We start from the raw sequence: 14,291 nt of genomic DNA, 5'->3' as shown, positions 1-14,291 counted from the left end.
GTTCGTATGTTGCAACCATCCACATTAGGATTCAGCTTTCAAATTATAACTGTTCCTCCTGTGCTGCCATCCTTCTCTCAAAGTCAACACTGCCCAAATCAAGTGTTAAACATGTTTATGTTAAAGATAAACTGAAGAAAAGTAATCAGGTTTTGGTACACTCGCAGGTAGACTTTGCCTGGCTGGTATTTTCAGTCTCTAGTAATCACCAGAAGAATAAAAATCACTTCAGAATGTGCTTATATATCATCTTACAAATTAAAATGATTTCAATAGTACAATTAATCTGTTTTTCATTGAAAGAAATCACAGATAAGAAACCTGAATTCAATCTCAGAGAGGGCAATCCACCTTTCAGTCACAGTCCGATCAAAAGTGTCTTATCTCCACAGACTGCACCAAGACCCTATCTGTGCATGCCAAATTCACTTTGCTCTTCTTTATTATTACTTGTGATAGCTATAGTCAATTTGAGTCAATTCATGGCAGGCAGCATTCAAAAGGATTCAGTGCCTCATTTTGGCAGAAGCCATTGCAACTCCAAGCCATAAATCTGCCTTTGCAGGTTTTGATTAGGAAAAAAAAAAACTACTGCTGACAGGTCCAAAAAGTTGCAGGAATGTTTTTCACGAGAGAAGTTGCTTATGAGACAAAAGGATGTCGTTCTTAAACCTGTATGAATAAAATCTAACGTACATATGGCAATAAATATCTTCAAAGGCTTTTGTCAGTCTTAACTAACCAAAATTAATTTCACTAAAACTTCTACTTGACTCTTAAGTGGTTGGTTAAACAGAGCACTGAAATAAACCTCCTACCTACCTGCTTAAACTGAAGAATGATGTCTGAAATAGATCTGATCCACATTAATTACTTAAAATAATATAGCATCATGAATTTCACCTCTGTATATTGAATGGACATTACTCAGCAATCTAAACTGTAAGAGTTACAATGGTCCTTTTGGTTTTCAAATTACGGTTCAGCTTTCCATATCATTGTAATTACTGCAGCTGCACTGCTGCCAACAAAATCCTAGACTCAGAGCTCAGGGCTATGACAGCACATCTAAGTAATCACCATGGGATACTGGGCTAAACTCAAACAGGTTTCTTTTTTATGAGCTGTATACATGAGCAAAAGCCAGAGCATGTTTAAACAAAGCAAATCAATTCAATTCAAGTCTCCCTACTTAATAGATTCACACAGCTTATTAAGATGAGCAAACATGCCTTAATGAAGAACACCCATCTTCTAAGTGAGAGGAACAAGGCCTCAGTTGTGCTGCTTAGGCAGAGCAGGCCTAGCCTCAGTTTCAGGCTGTCTCAGCACTCAGGGAAGTGAATCCACTACAACGTGAGTTCACTGCTGACTCTTTACTCCTCTTCCAATCTGCTTTAGTACTGCTTTGCTACCCTGCAGAATTGTCATGGTTACGTCATGATGCCCCAGTGGGAGTATCACCCTTTGCAGGACAGCACAAGTAATGGCAATGGTGACTAAGCCTTCAGCTGGACTTTCCAAATGACGGGATGGCTTCTTTCACTTTCACCTATGTCAGCATCTAGAAAATCTACGGGTACTTCAGAAGCTCCAAAGGTGTAGACAAATACCAACTCTATAGGAAGATTTAGATTAATATCATTATTTAGTAGAAACTGCCACCATCATTTCCTATAATGAAAATTATTCCCTTTGTTATTGTCTTCTCACTTCAGGACAACTTCTCCAAGTTGTCAATCTAAGTTGGTTAACACTTGTGTCATCGCTGGACTGTGCCATCTCATATTCTACAGATATCTACTGCATATTGATCAGTTCTCGAATAAAACTGTAATATCTCTAAGTTGTCTATGAGGTACCGTTGCCACACTATGAGCAGTGAATTCTCCTTAACACTATAAATGTTTCAAAACAAAAAGAAACTCACATGCATAGGTTTGGAGGTAACAGTTCCCAAAAGAGAAACAGGTTTTTTTCCTTAGGTTAGACTGCAGTTGTGTATGAATGTAGCCAGGATATTCTTCTGCATTCTGTCTTTGGCAAGACACAGTTGGTCTCCTTTTCCTTGTCTTTATGGTCCAGTTGTGAATATAGACGGTATATGGAACAGGTGTTGGGCTCAATGATTCTTGTGAGTCCCTTCCAACTCAGGGTACCCTATAGTTCTTTTAGTCTAGTAGCACAAAAGTGCTACCATTTTGATTTGTACCACAGAGACATCTTAATCTTGGTAAATTTGTCTAGGTAAGTGACTAAAGCTAAGTGGAATGCTCAAAGCTCTAGAACAGGAATTGGGAAATCCCTGTCATGGGCACTTGGCGTGGGTCTGTGATTTATATACACAGACACCTTACATAGACATACATCACAATCATAAATGAACTAGTTAATTCATTATGCAAATTTTTACAGCTAATTATGAAATACATGCTAAATAGTGCTTCATACTCCAAGGGATTTCAATCTCTATGAAAATGATTAATTATGGAATTGGTAACTAGGTTCATCATTTACTGCAAAATTAAATAGGAAAATACAGAAAAGGAAAAAACAATTACTACCTGACACTGCAGCTTCATGCGGAACAGAATCAAGGTAGAATTTCAAACAAAAAGTCCATTTTGCTTTAGAGGTTCTCCTGTTTATCCTTAAAAAAAAATCTGACATCATCATTTGCTGTGAACAGTACGTGTGCAATCTTTCACGTTCCCTCTCTGGTTGCATCATCTCTCTGACCACAATACCTGAAGATATATAATTATGTATTATATACTTAATATAGAGAATTTACATGAAGAGTATGCTAAGATGAAGTTGTATTGAATGACATTAGAAAGCTCACCAATGTTACTGAACAGATAAAATTAGCATTTTTATCCACAACATTAAGACTCTGTCACGGAACACAGCTCACAGTATATGCATTTCTCTATCTTGTATTCAAATTATCTCAGGGCTTTTTCTTGCATTGTGGCTTTATGCTTACAGAGAATCGTGACAGAATAGCCAGTTGTTGCCCAGGTAATAACACTAACAGGAGCCCTGAACTCCACCAGGCAATCAAAATGTACACTGAATAAATAATGCTGTATCTGCCACATGAATGACTGGTTCCATCATGCACAGAAATATTTTAATACTTTATTTTCCCCTCATCTGTTAAGAGATACTGTCTTCAGCTGTAGATACTTATGGTTTTGTGGTTAGTGCCATATTCTGTCATGCTTTATTGCATATAATTCATCCACAGACCATGAAAAGAGAACTTTTCAGGTACACATGGATTGAATTCCGCAACAAGCTAGAGATGCAAAGGCTAACTGCTGTATATCATATATGACAAAAACCCTGGTTCAGCCTACCTTTTTGAAACAAAGACATGTCAGACAACGGCATCACACAAGCTTCCACTTCAAACATTTTAGGAGTGCTTTAAAGTAGTTGTTTTCCCTTAAATGGTGTGCTGTGTTTTTACTTCATCCATGCCTCCACTTTCAAGATGTGAAAAGTAGCTTTTTCCTCAATGAGATAAGCCTACATCACTAAGCAGTCACTTCCCCACGTGTTTCTCCTTGGCTTGTTTTATTTGCTTCCTGTTCAGACTTCCTCTTTCGCCACAAAATTCTATGCAATTTCCTTTATAATTTTGTACAATGATAGCACTATAAACGAAGCAGAGGTTCACGGGCAAAATAAACCTGGAACTTACCTTTTTCCAGACATTTCATGCAAAACACTATCTTCTCTCTCATGGCAATAAGAAAGCTAGGATCTCACAGTTTGTCTCACATCTTCCCCAGATGGATTTCTGCCACATTTCTTTTCTATCTGTACAGATTGTGGGTTCTTTCAGAAGAATTATTTTAATATAGTACAGGTAACAACATATCTGAACAGCAAACCTTGCATCTGTGGCATATTGGAACTCTTTTCACAACATACAAGCTCTCACAAACACGTCAGATAACTGATCATGGTTTTGGACGCAAAGAAAAATTAAACAAAAAAGCTCTACTTTAAAATTCTTCATCTTTTCAGGTGATCTTCCCTCTCAGGACTGAGCTGCCAGGGCTAAGTTCAGGTGAGTAGTAGCCTGCATTATCGGAAGCATTTACAAAGCACAAACTAATTCATTATCGCATATGCAGGTCCTGAAGTGACACATGTATAGCTTGGCATTCTTTGTGCTGAGGTTGATAACTACAAGTTCATTTACTTCAGGGGGAGGAAAAAAAAAATCCTGTATTGCCCAGTTTCTAAGCAGAATACTTCCGACCCCCTTAAGTGTCACAAAGGGGAGAATGATGCCCCTGAAACATGTATAGGCTTTTTTTAGATGTAACTGCACCTCTTGGATATAACCAAGTAAGGAAGAAACTGATAAAAGAATCTGCAAAATAAAATGTCAGTCAGTTGTGTGAGATAGAGGATGAGAATTTCTACCAGCTGGATGCAGTGCAACAAAGGACTAGCAGGATCTTTACAGACAACAACAAAAAATAGATATTAAAGGCGCTGAACAATTGAACTAAGTGCTTCCTTCAGAGATGTAACTGAGAAAGAAGAACTGCTGTGGGGAGAAGAGGGAAACAGAAAGTTTCTTTTCTGAATCAGCAAGGACGGAGAAATCAAGAATGCACACAGAGAATGGTCTCCCATTAGGAAGTACCACAATGAGCGTATGGCACATGGTTTCATCAAAAGAAAGAGCCAGCATTGATCATTGCATGGTGTTTCCTTTAGGAAGATAGAATAAAAGTATCTTTGCACTTGGGAGAGAAGCATTAGCATCTTCAGTGAGACTAGCATATGTTGATACTCCCCCTGCAACGTCCTTCAGAACGTTCAAAAGATGAAATATCTCTAGGAAGCTAAAAGCACACAGTAGGAAGTGGTGAGATGAACTAAAGATTGCACAGAGTTAGCTAGAGAAAGCCACCCAAGGGAAAAGATACATGGCTGCTCCACTCAGAGATAATCCACGGGCTGCGAAAGAGGACACAGATCGGTGACTATAAGATAGAGGAACATAAATTTCTTTAAATTTAAAACAATGACATTGGAGTTGCTTTAACTGGCAGTGAAAATTCTGTGGGTTTATGGTTTGCATGGCAATTCTGCATCGTCCAGAAGCTCGGGGCAGGATTCTGCGATATTCTGGCATCATCAGTAATTTTAGAAAGGTGCTACAGGAAAGGGACAAAAGTAACAGAAGTGTAATAAAGCACAGCATAGGGGAGGATTAGCTCATTTGGAGAAAGTGCATTTGCCTCACTTGGTCAAACATATGTTGTCCAAAAAGAAAGAGATTGAGCCAACAAGAAATTGCCTTTTAGAACAAACTAATTCTAGTTGGCCAACACCCTTGATAGAACTGGAGAAATACGTTTTTAGTAAGTGATATTTTACAGTATTACCTCAAAGCTGTGCCCAATAGCCTGAGACAAAATCATTCATCTATCAAGAGCATTACTGATCTTGAGTAAGGTTACTGAAATTTAACCAAGATATCTAAATCTTACTTTCAAATTATAATGCTTTCGCAAAACATGCATTGTAATAAAAAAACAAAAACATACTCTCACTATGATTTCATTAATGCCAGTGGTAACTTTGGCACTGCTACAATGCATCACTAAAAGGATTTACTTTAGTGTAACGTACAGCACAACCAGTAGAGAAAACTCTCATGCAGTTACTCCTTAGAAAATATTCAGAGAGGAAAATATGAGATATTAATTTGCTTTGTAAAGATAATACAGCGTATTGTGTGTGAACTCCTCTACTCAAAATTTACTCTTATTTGAGCTTGTCGCTCTTATTCTTTTGTTGAAATCTGAAGCTCTATTCTGTCATTCACATTCAATCAGTCTACTCACATTGAGAAAAGTACCATTCAAGCAATTTGGACACTGAGTACATCATTTTACAAAGAGAGCTCAGACTTCCTGAATTAATGTTTCTCCTTCGTCTTCATACAAGACTGCTATTGTCGTACGTATAGTGTATTCAAAGACAAAGTCATCTCTGCTCTACTACTGTATTGGAAATACCTGGCATTATTTATTAATTGAATCATTCAGTACTGTAAAAGTAATAACACGCACATAGGCCATCCTTTTGATCCACAAACCTCGCACACAGCACATGAGATTTCTCCAAGGCTGAATTTTCAGTCTCCTTGCACTACTAGAATGAGAGAAGGAAAGAAAGAAGCTAGAGGCATTTGAAGAGCATGACAGCTCAGAGGAGCGAGCAATCTGCAGATCATCTTTATGACACAGCTAGAATAAGTCCAGGAGTGCTCACCCAGCTGCAGCCTAAGGGATCTGCCAAGCAGCCAGCTGCTGCTATCTGGCATCTGGGATCTGCAACTGCCATCACAAAGCACAAGAAAGGGGAAGAGAAGGGAAGAGTGGTGTGAGGTCACCACCAACAAAAAATAATCAGCTCAGTCTCCCCCAGTCCTTGTGTTATTTCTTAAGAAAGAAAATTCACTGCAGTCAAAAAAAGAAGACGGAGCCTCTGTGCAGTGCACAAACACAAGGTAAAGTAAGACCTTGCAAATGATGGTAAAGCCATACAACTATTCGAGAAACATTATTACTGCTAAAAGCAATGTGGTATGCCCCTATCTGACCTGCAGTTTTGTTACTTACTGCTCCACTTGCAAAGATTACCATGGCTAATTTGCGCCGGGGGAACAAGCACGCCTCATTTCCATGGCTGAGCCGTGCTCTGGAGCGTTACAGCCCAGGAACACAGTTCTCCCCTCAGAGAAAGCCTCAGTCTGGTTTTCCCTGCCCATCCACCAGTATTTACAGTGCGTGGACAGAGCTGCAAGCGGAGAAGTGATCTGCATGAGAACACACGGCACATGGTCAGCCGAGTTGGGGAGGAAGAAAGCAGCCCCTGCTGCATCAGGAAAATGCCCCTGGCACAAAGACAGGACCTCCCACTCCATGTGGGACCAGGTGCTTGAGATCCGTGCAGTGATGCAAAATGTGGGTGTCAGTGTTTTACAGATCTCTCTGAGATGTAACAAAACAAGCAGGCAGGGCTTCCAGATCACTGCACAGAGCTGCTGACAGCAGCTTTGTATGGCTTATGCACCTCATCAAGGCTTACTCCGTACATCTCGATATCTGCTCATCCTCATGTGACCCCCCTCGTCCTCCCATGACGGAGAGCATTTCAGATAGGAGTGATTCAGATATGTCTGACACAAACTCCCAAAAGCTTTAGTAACTGTAATTTTATAGAAGCAAATTGCCTGCCCGCTCCTCTGAGCTAGATCAGCAATGTGTCCCCTTAGTCACTCCGTGATGATAATGAAGCTCTGAACTGTGGCAGTCATTCGCTGCAGGAGACCTTGTGGGGAAAGATCGTGGATGGAGAAAGAGATGTCTGTACCCTGCATCTGTCTCTGTGGCAGTTTCTACATTTGCATTTATGGGGAACTAGCTTTGGGCCAGATTTTGTCATTCCTACTTAGAGTAAATAGCATCTCACTGCATGCCTAGTCCCAGGGGGCTAGGTTGAGGCAATCTGGATCATTCTGAAGTGCTCTTCCCAGCGCGAGGGATTATTTTTTCTGTCTGGCTTAAAAATGGTTTCAGCTGCACTGCTCACAGATGAAGGCAATGTCAGTGGTGGTGGCATACTATGACCTTTGCACGGGAAGGAACATTTCTTAAACAGGCCCTCTGCTTGCAGAAGGGGCAGACTGCACTGTTGTGAGACTGGAGCATCCTTGCGAAACAGCAAGAGAGAGAGCAGTAAAGCACATCCACATTGTATGGATGCTGCTCCCACACAGCTCACCAGTCAGTACAGACAGACAATCTCTCTACAACAAACAGAACTGACGTTCGGAAGATGAATACTTGGGCTTTGTATTGGCATCAGACAACTCACTGTTGCACTGAATTACATTTCTGGAAGTTCCAGAACTGATCACTGTACCTAACATATACAGCCATCAAGACTGGATGTGTGCACTAGGAGCACCTTTCTGAATTCAGCTTTGATCATGAAGCCATGACCAGCATTCATAGAGGTCAGGACTACTTCCTGAGGCAGTAATACTCCACCACAAAAAGCAAGTGCATGCAATATTGGTATGTAAGCTCTAACTAGACATATTCATAGATAATGGGCCAACAGATCAACCACAGAAGTAATCCTTTATTTTATTTTATTTTTTAATTTTTTGCCTTTCCTCTTCAGTTTACCTACAAGAACTTCTCCACAATTCCATATAGAAAAGCGCCTCATTGATGCACAGTTGCTATTTGACACAACTACAAGGCAGCCTATGAGCACAAAGATTTTACTAGGCCCATAGATTAAACAAAAATACACACACCTGGCCTTGCAACAACAACCAAGCCTAAAACTTCAGAGTTTCAACAACGTTCTTAACTCCTACGTCAGGGAAGGGAAGGGAAGGGAAGGGAAGGGAAGGGAAGGGAAGGGAAGGGAAGGGAAGGGAAGGGAAGGGAAGGGAAGGGAAGGGAAGGGAAGGGAAGGGAAGGGAAGGGAAGGGAAGGGAAGGGAAGGGAAGGGAAGGGAAGGGAAGGGAAGGGAAGGGAAGGGAAGGGAAGGGAAGGGAAGGGAAGGGAAGGGAAGGGAAGGGAAGGGAAGGGAAGGGAAGGGAAGGGAAGGGAAGGGAAGGGAAGGGAAGGGAAGGGAAGGGAAGGGAAGGGAAGGGAAGGGAAGGGAAGGGAAGGGAAGGGAAGGGAAAGGAAAGTGTGCTTTGTTGGCCTAATTCAGAAGTCCGTGAGGGAACTAAAAGAGGTCACCAGACACAAAAAAGAGTATAAAATGCATAATTTCAGTACCTTCAGAAAAAAAATAAATAAATCTCTTGTTACAGAGATTTAAATCTGGCAAAGCTATGGAAAAATTATGATGGATCCTTATCTAAACCATGTATTCCATAAATTGCAAAACTGATTTCATGCCCTTTATTGCTGCTTTCAATACCCCAAGTCCTCCCCCTCACTGCCACAAAGTAAACCCAAAGCTAAAAAAAATTTTAAAAAAAATCTTAGCATTATAAATGTTAAGCCTGCCCTTCTGTGACTTTGGCAAACAATACTCTTGTTCTGGAGGATCCAACAGTGTTACCACCAGAGGAAACTGCTCTCTCTTCTCATGAATGATGGCTGTGCTAGTCCAGGCAGACAGGTCCAAATCCCTGGGAGTTTCACCTCAGCCCTGACAAAAAATGAATGAATGGGGACTGATGTGTAACATACAGAAAACTCTGAATGGGAAAACTCTTTGGGTCTGGGATGGGAAAATGTTTGCCTGGTTGGTTTGTTTTTTCTGGGGAGGGAAAAGGGTAGTGGTTTAGTAGAACATTGAACCACACTGTGCTTTTTTTCTTGTGGATCTTCCGGTTCTCCAGCACAATTGGCTTAACGGATCAAAACACAGGATCAATGCCTCAAAAAGCAAAAGAAGGGGGAGTTCAGTGAATTCCCTTTTGTGACAGTTACCCATGGCTAATGGCTTTGCTGGACTGAAGCCAGCTACCATAATACACCTATCACTTGAGCTAGTCTAGTAGCAGTAGGGATAATGTTTGTTACTCTCTCCCTTATCTCATGAAAATAATGATGATAAGAATCATAAAAGAACATTTATATTACAGACACAAACTGCTGTTCAGCAAATTGAAATACTTCAATATATATTTCTGACAGCCTTCAAATTGTTGTTTCACTAATTCCAACACTTGTCTTCTCTCCAAAGGAATGAATTATGCAATACACCAAAGGAACAGAAGGAGAACAGGAGCGACATTATTCACCTACAGCTGTCTAAATCTTACCTGCCTGGTTCCAGCTAGACACTTACACTGCCCTCCTTAAAGCAGGTGTCTGAGGTGAAGCAAATTGTCCTTTTGATGTTCTAACTAACCTCTCTCTCCTTTCACTAGTGAAGGTGTTTGGGTGAAGAACTTGGAGCACCCAACCAACCCTACAGCTGGACACATGAGTAAGGCAGCGTTAAGAAGATGGGTAGATGAGATACCATGTACAAACCTCTATAATATGTATCTCCCTCTGGAACCACCTACCTCTCCAATTCTCCTTCAACTCACATTATACTTATTTTTCCCCCTTGAGCACCAATTTTAAGAAAATCAAAGCTCTCAATAATATTTCATAAAACTATTTTAAAAGCATTTTAATCCTACTCTGTTTCCTAAGGAATGATTAAAAAACATCATGTTCTCAAGGGGCTCAACATGATGATCCTTTCTGACCCAAATAATTCCATGAGATCATGCCCTGGATTTTGTTCACTATCCAAAACTTACAAGATTTTCTCTCTGAACAAATTAAGGTGATGGTTAGTATTGATGTGTGCCACCTGTCTCACCTCACCGGTACGTTGCACCTCCTAGACCAATTAGTTTACATATAGTCCTACAAGGAGAGGGGGGAAAAGAAAGGGATGTTGAATTTCTCAGCCTTAAAAGGATGCTGTGAAGATTAGCAAACACTGTATGACATGCATCTTAACTAAGTCTGATATAGTCAAACCAAGGCTCTTTGATCTGGAGGGTAAAAGTACAACAGGATTCAAAAACGGAAGTTGGCCACATTGTAGCTGGCAACAATTTTCAGTAGTGGAGACAAATATCCAGCTAACAAGGCTAAGTTAATAGATTCTTCCTAATTGGCAGTGGACATAGTGGACTTATCTCTTTCCAGAAAGGTCTGCTGTCCACTTTGTCTCATTGGTTTCAACTCTTCCATCACAGTGAATGAAAAAATTTTGCTTAAACGTTGCTAAAATCTATCAGTGTCCTTATACAGTACATGAGAGTTGAAAGAAAAAAATAAATAAGCAACACATAGTTTCGTACTAAATGCATGATTTAAGCTATTTCACTGCATTTTTTCCCCTACACTTTACTATTGCCATTTTTTTCCCCCATGCACAACTGTACTTCTTGGTCTTTTATACCATTTGTCTCTACATCACTCAGAGTTCTGTCATGGGTTTTCTCTGCTCACTGGTAAGTGGGAAAGTAGTAAAAACGTAGCTAAATCCCCACTTCTGTTATGACATTTTTTAAAATCTCACTTACGTCTGAGCTATTACTACTGCACAGTTTGAAAGGCTCTACTTAGAAACCACATTTTTGTTAAAAATAAAACCGTTGCTTTAGCTAAGCATCTGTGACTTTCCCTCTGTGTGTGGTGTTGGAGGGAGTATATCTAAGGATATAGAAGTTCTAATGCATGTTAAAGGATCATATTTCCGATTACCTCCAGACTTCTGCCTTTCAAAGCCTTTCTGCAAATCTGTAGGAAAAAAGGCAGGGAAGAATATGTTTTCTGGTTGTGCACAGGAACACCACTGCCTTTGTTTTGAAGCTGCATAACAAAAAAAAATGGGTATTATTCAAGCATGGAAAATGCAATTAATACCTGCAACATCTTAGGCAGGAGCTATGTCCTACAGGTGGATCAAGGAATCCAGGTGCTTGGAAAGCTGTCCTCTGCCTCCTTGAAAGTTTCCAAAACCACACATAATTTTGGAGCTTTTTCAAACCACTGCTTTAAAACACCTGGGCTGTCTCAGCTCCTTTTGCTAGATATTGCCACAGGGGACTATTGCATATTCCTTATACATGCCCTGATATAATACAGAAAAAAGAAAAATAAGTGATGAGTGACAATGTGAGAGCCAGGCACTCTCAATTAAGATCATATCGGCCCAGAAACAACTCATTTTTTTTCTCTTTTATCCCTGCCAGCTCTTAATTAAAACAGGTAAGCAAATACATAAGATGACTGGAACTGAATTTGGAAAAGCTGAGATTCCCGAAGATGGGCTGTTATTGACACGTTGAAGAAACAAAATATCACTTATTTCGTGAATCTTTATTTTCAGCTTGTGTAAGATTAATTATTAAACAAACCCTGATTTATAGTTCTGCCAGAATCACTTAGTGAATTGAAGCTTTCAGATGTTCACTGTAAGAACAAATAGTATTAAAAACAACAACAAAAACCAAAGCACACTCGTTAATTGAGAGGCTGAAATAACTGTAATCAACAAGTCCAACCTTCACTTATCTTCAGAAACAGTTCCTGTATTTCATCCGCCCTTCTCCCCTTTCTGATACTTTCACAAAATGCACCAGGACACTGAAGTGACCTTTAATCAACAATTTAAATCACTCATGAGGCTTAATATAGAGTTTCAATACAAACTACTATTTATCTCTCATACTAAAAAAGTGAAGGATCCATGACTATTCAGTTAACGTGCCCTGTGGAGACAGCATCACTCCAGCTGCAGTTGGCATCCTACAGCTGTTGCTAGCTCTTCCATCATTACTGCTTCTCAAAACTTCACATTGTTTCTTGAAACAACACACTGCATGAAAAAGCAACTCATAAATTTATCTAACACTGCATGCCCACAGCTATATGCATCATGTTCAGCTCAGTACATCTAGACTGCAGAAAGAGCTAACAGTATTCACAGATACCTTTATAAAGGGTTTCAGATGTTCTTTCTGGCAACTCGTGGCTCCTTGACTCCTACACTTACTCCAACAAAAAGGAGAAAAACACAATCTAATTTATCCATATTTTTTCTTACATACCAGAGCATTTACTTAGCTTTACTCCCTAAAGCTGATGATCACACAACGCAGCTTCTCCATTCTCTGCCCTGCCACAACACCTGCTTGCTCTGCATCTAACTGCTCGCTCTACCATCCTCTCAGTGGAATTAAGATACATGCACGCTGATGTAAGTAATGCATGGGAAGCCTTATGAATAAAATATCCTGCATCCAAATATACTACACAGCAGCAGCATACACCTGCATTCTTGATGCCCCCAGCTCCTTGCTCTTGCAACCTGCAAGTTTCATTCTTCTGCTTCATTAGGTTCAGTTCAATTGTTACCATAAGATGGTTGATCTCAGGCAAAAGCACTGATCACTTCCAAGTCACGCTTGTTTGTCATATTTCAGCATTTACTGTTCTGGTAAATTCAGAAATGTACTATTTCTGTTTCCATTCTGTTCTTACACACTGCTGAAAAGAGCTCAGATTTTCAGCATCAGATTTGTTCGGGCCCTGAGGAGAACCCTTTCCTATGCCCCTGATCTAGAGGCCAACTGATGGCATTGTTCATTGGGAACAGAGCCATTGCCTCCACATACTGCCAACTCTCAGGAGAAATGTAGTCGTTCCTTTGCTTTGTACCCAAACAACTGGTAGGTGCCAGGTGCTGTGAATTTTCTGTCCAACCGGCTGAATAGACAGGTGGTGGAAGTTGCTGACAGTACAGAAATGTTCAGTTTATCCAAGGCTTGAGAGGATCATTAGGAATTTACAGAGATTCCACTTAACAGAGGGATGATTACAGATAAGTGCAAAGTGTAACACAAGAGTAAGAGAAAATAAACATTCTGGATGAGTGTGACCTCTTTAAAACAAGAAACTCCTTAAAGAAAGAACTGTAAAATGTCCTGGACTGAGGAGAGGGGGATATAGTATAAAGCACTTAAGAACTCCCATTTGTTGTCTATAACTGCCATGCATAAAAGCTAACAGCAGTTACAGAGACAATTTTTGCTTGAATTCACTCCCTTATACAGGAAAATGCAGTTTAGAGTAATCACGCTAGGAATGTCGGTGGCTTATGCCATTTCGAGACATAGAGATTCAAGTTCTGTGTCAGGCAACACGAAGACAAAAGATGACAGAATTCAGTTAATGAGCAACCTTTACTGTCTGTTCTCTCTAAAAACTGAAGCCCAGTGTTCTCTAAGCAGTAAAACAGAACCCTAGCATATATAGAAATCAGAACACCTCATAGAGCTATACAGGCTAAATAAGAGCCTAAAAGCCTTCAAAAAATTCTTGCAAGTAACCATAAATTCACTGTAAATAAAAGCATGAAAAGGTACATATTTTAAAATGTGTAGCTCGTTTACAGATCTTACTGACTGAAGAAATAAAGAAATTTAGTTGGTGGGGTTTTTATAGGAGTTAAGCGCATACATGGACGGAGATGGCGTCTACACGCACGCCGACTGCAATTCAGATTTGAATGGCCCCGAGACTCTGTATCTATGGGCACAAATGGACCCCCTACTGGAATAAATGTACTGGCCTTCCTGGGACACCTCAGAGTAATTGCCTAGGCGAATTGCTGGAATTGTCCCAGCACCCGTAACGCTGGTGCAAGCCTCTTATTATGACCGTACACTGAAAAAAAAAGCAACATAAATATGTGTC

The 14,291-nt window shown here is 40.2% G+C and overlaps 1 protein-coding gene across 2 annotated transcripts in view; it reads right to left on the bottom strand.

The window, feature by feature from the left end:
• Nucleotides 1–14,291, bottom strand: part of DHRSX (dehydrogenase/reductase X-linked) — a 164,482-nt gene that overhangs the window by 85,205 nt on the left and 64,986 nt on the right. For both annotated transcript variants that reach the window (XM_040661659.2, XM_046906088.1), the window contains exon 4: nucleotides 2,565–2,747. In XM_040661659.2, the coding sequence (XP_040517593.1) occupies nucleotides 2,565–2,747 (183 nt within the window). The remainder of the gene's footprint in view (nucleotides 1–2,564; nucleotides 2,748–14,291) is intronic.

Source organism: Gallus gallus, chromosome 1 (assembly GCF_016699485.2).
Source record: "Gallus gallus isolate bGalGal1 chromosome 1, bGalGal1.mat.broiler.GRCg7b, whole genome shotgun sequence".
Lineage (NCBI taxonomy): Eukaryota > Metazoa > Chordata > Aves > Galliformes > Phasianidae > Gallus > Gallus gallus.
Note: the sequence above shows the minus strand (reverse complement) of the source record. Positions and strands in the feature narration are given on the sequence as shown.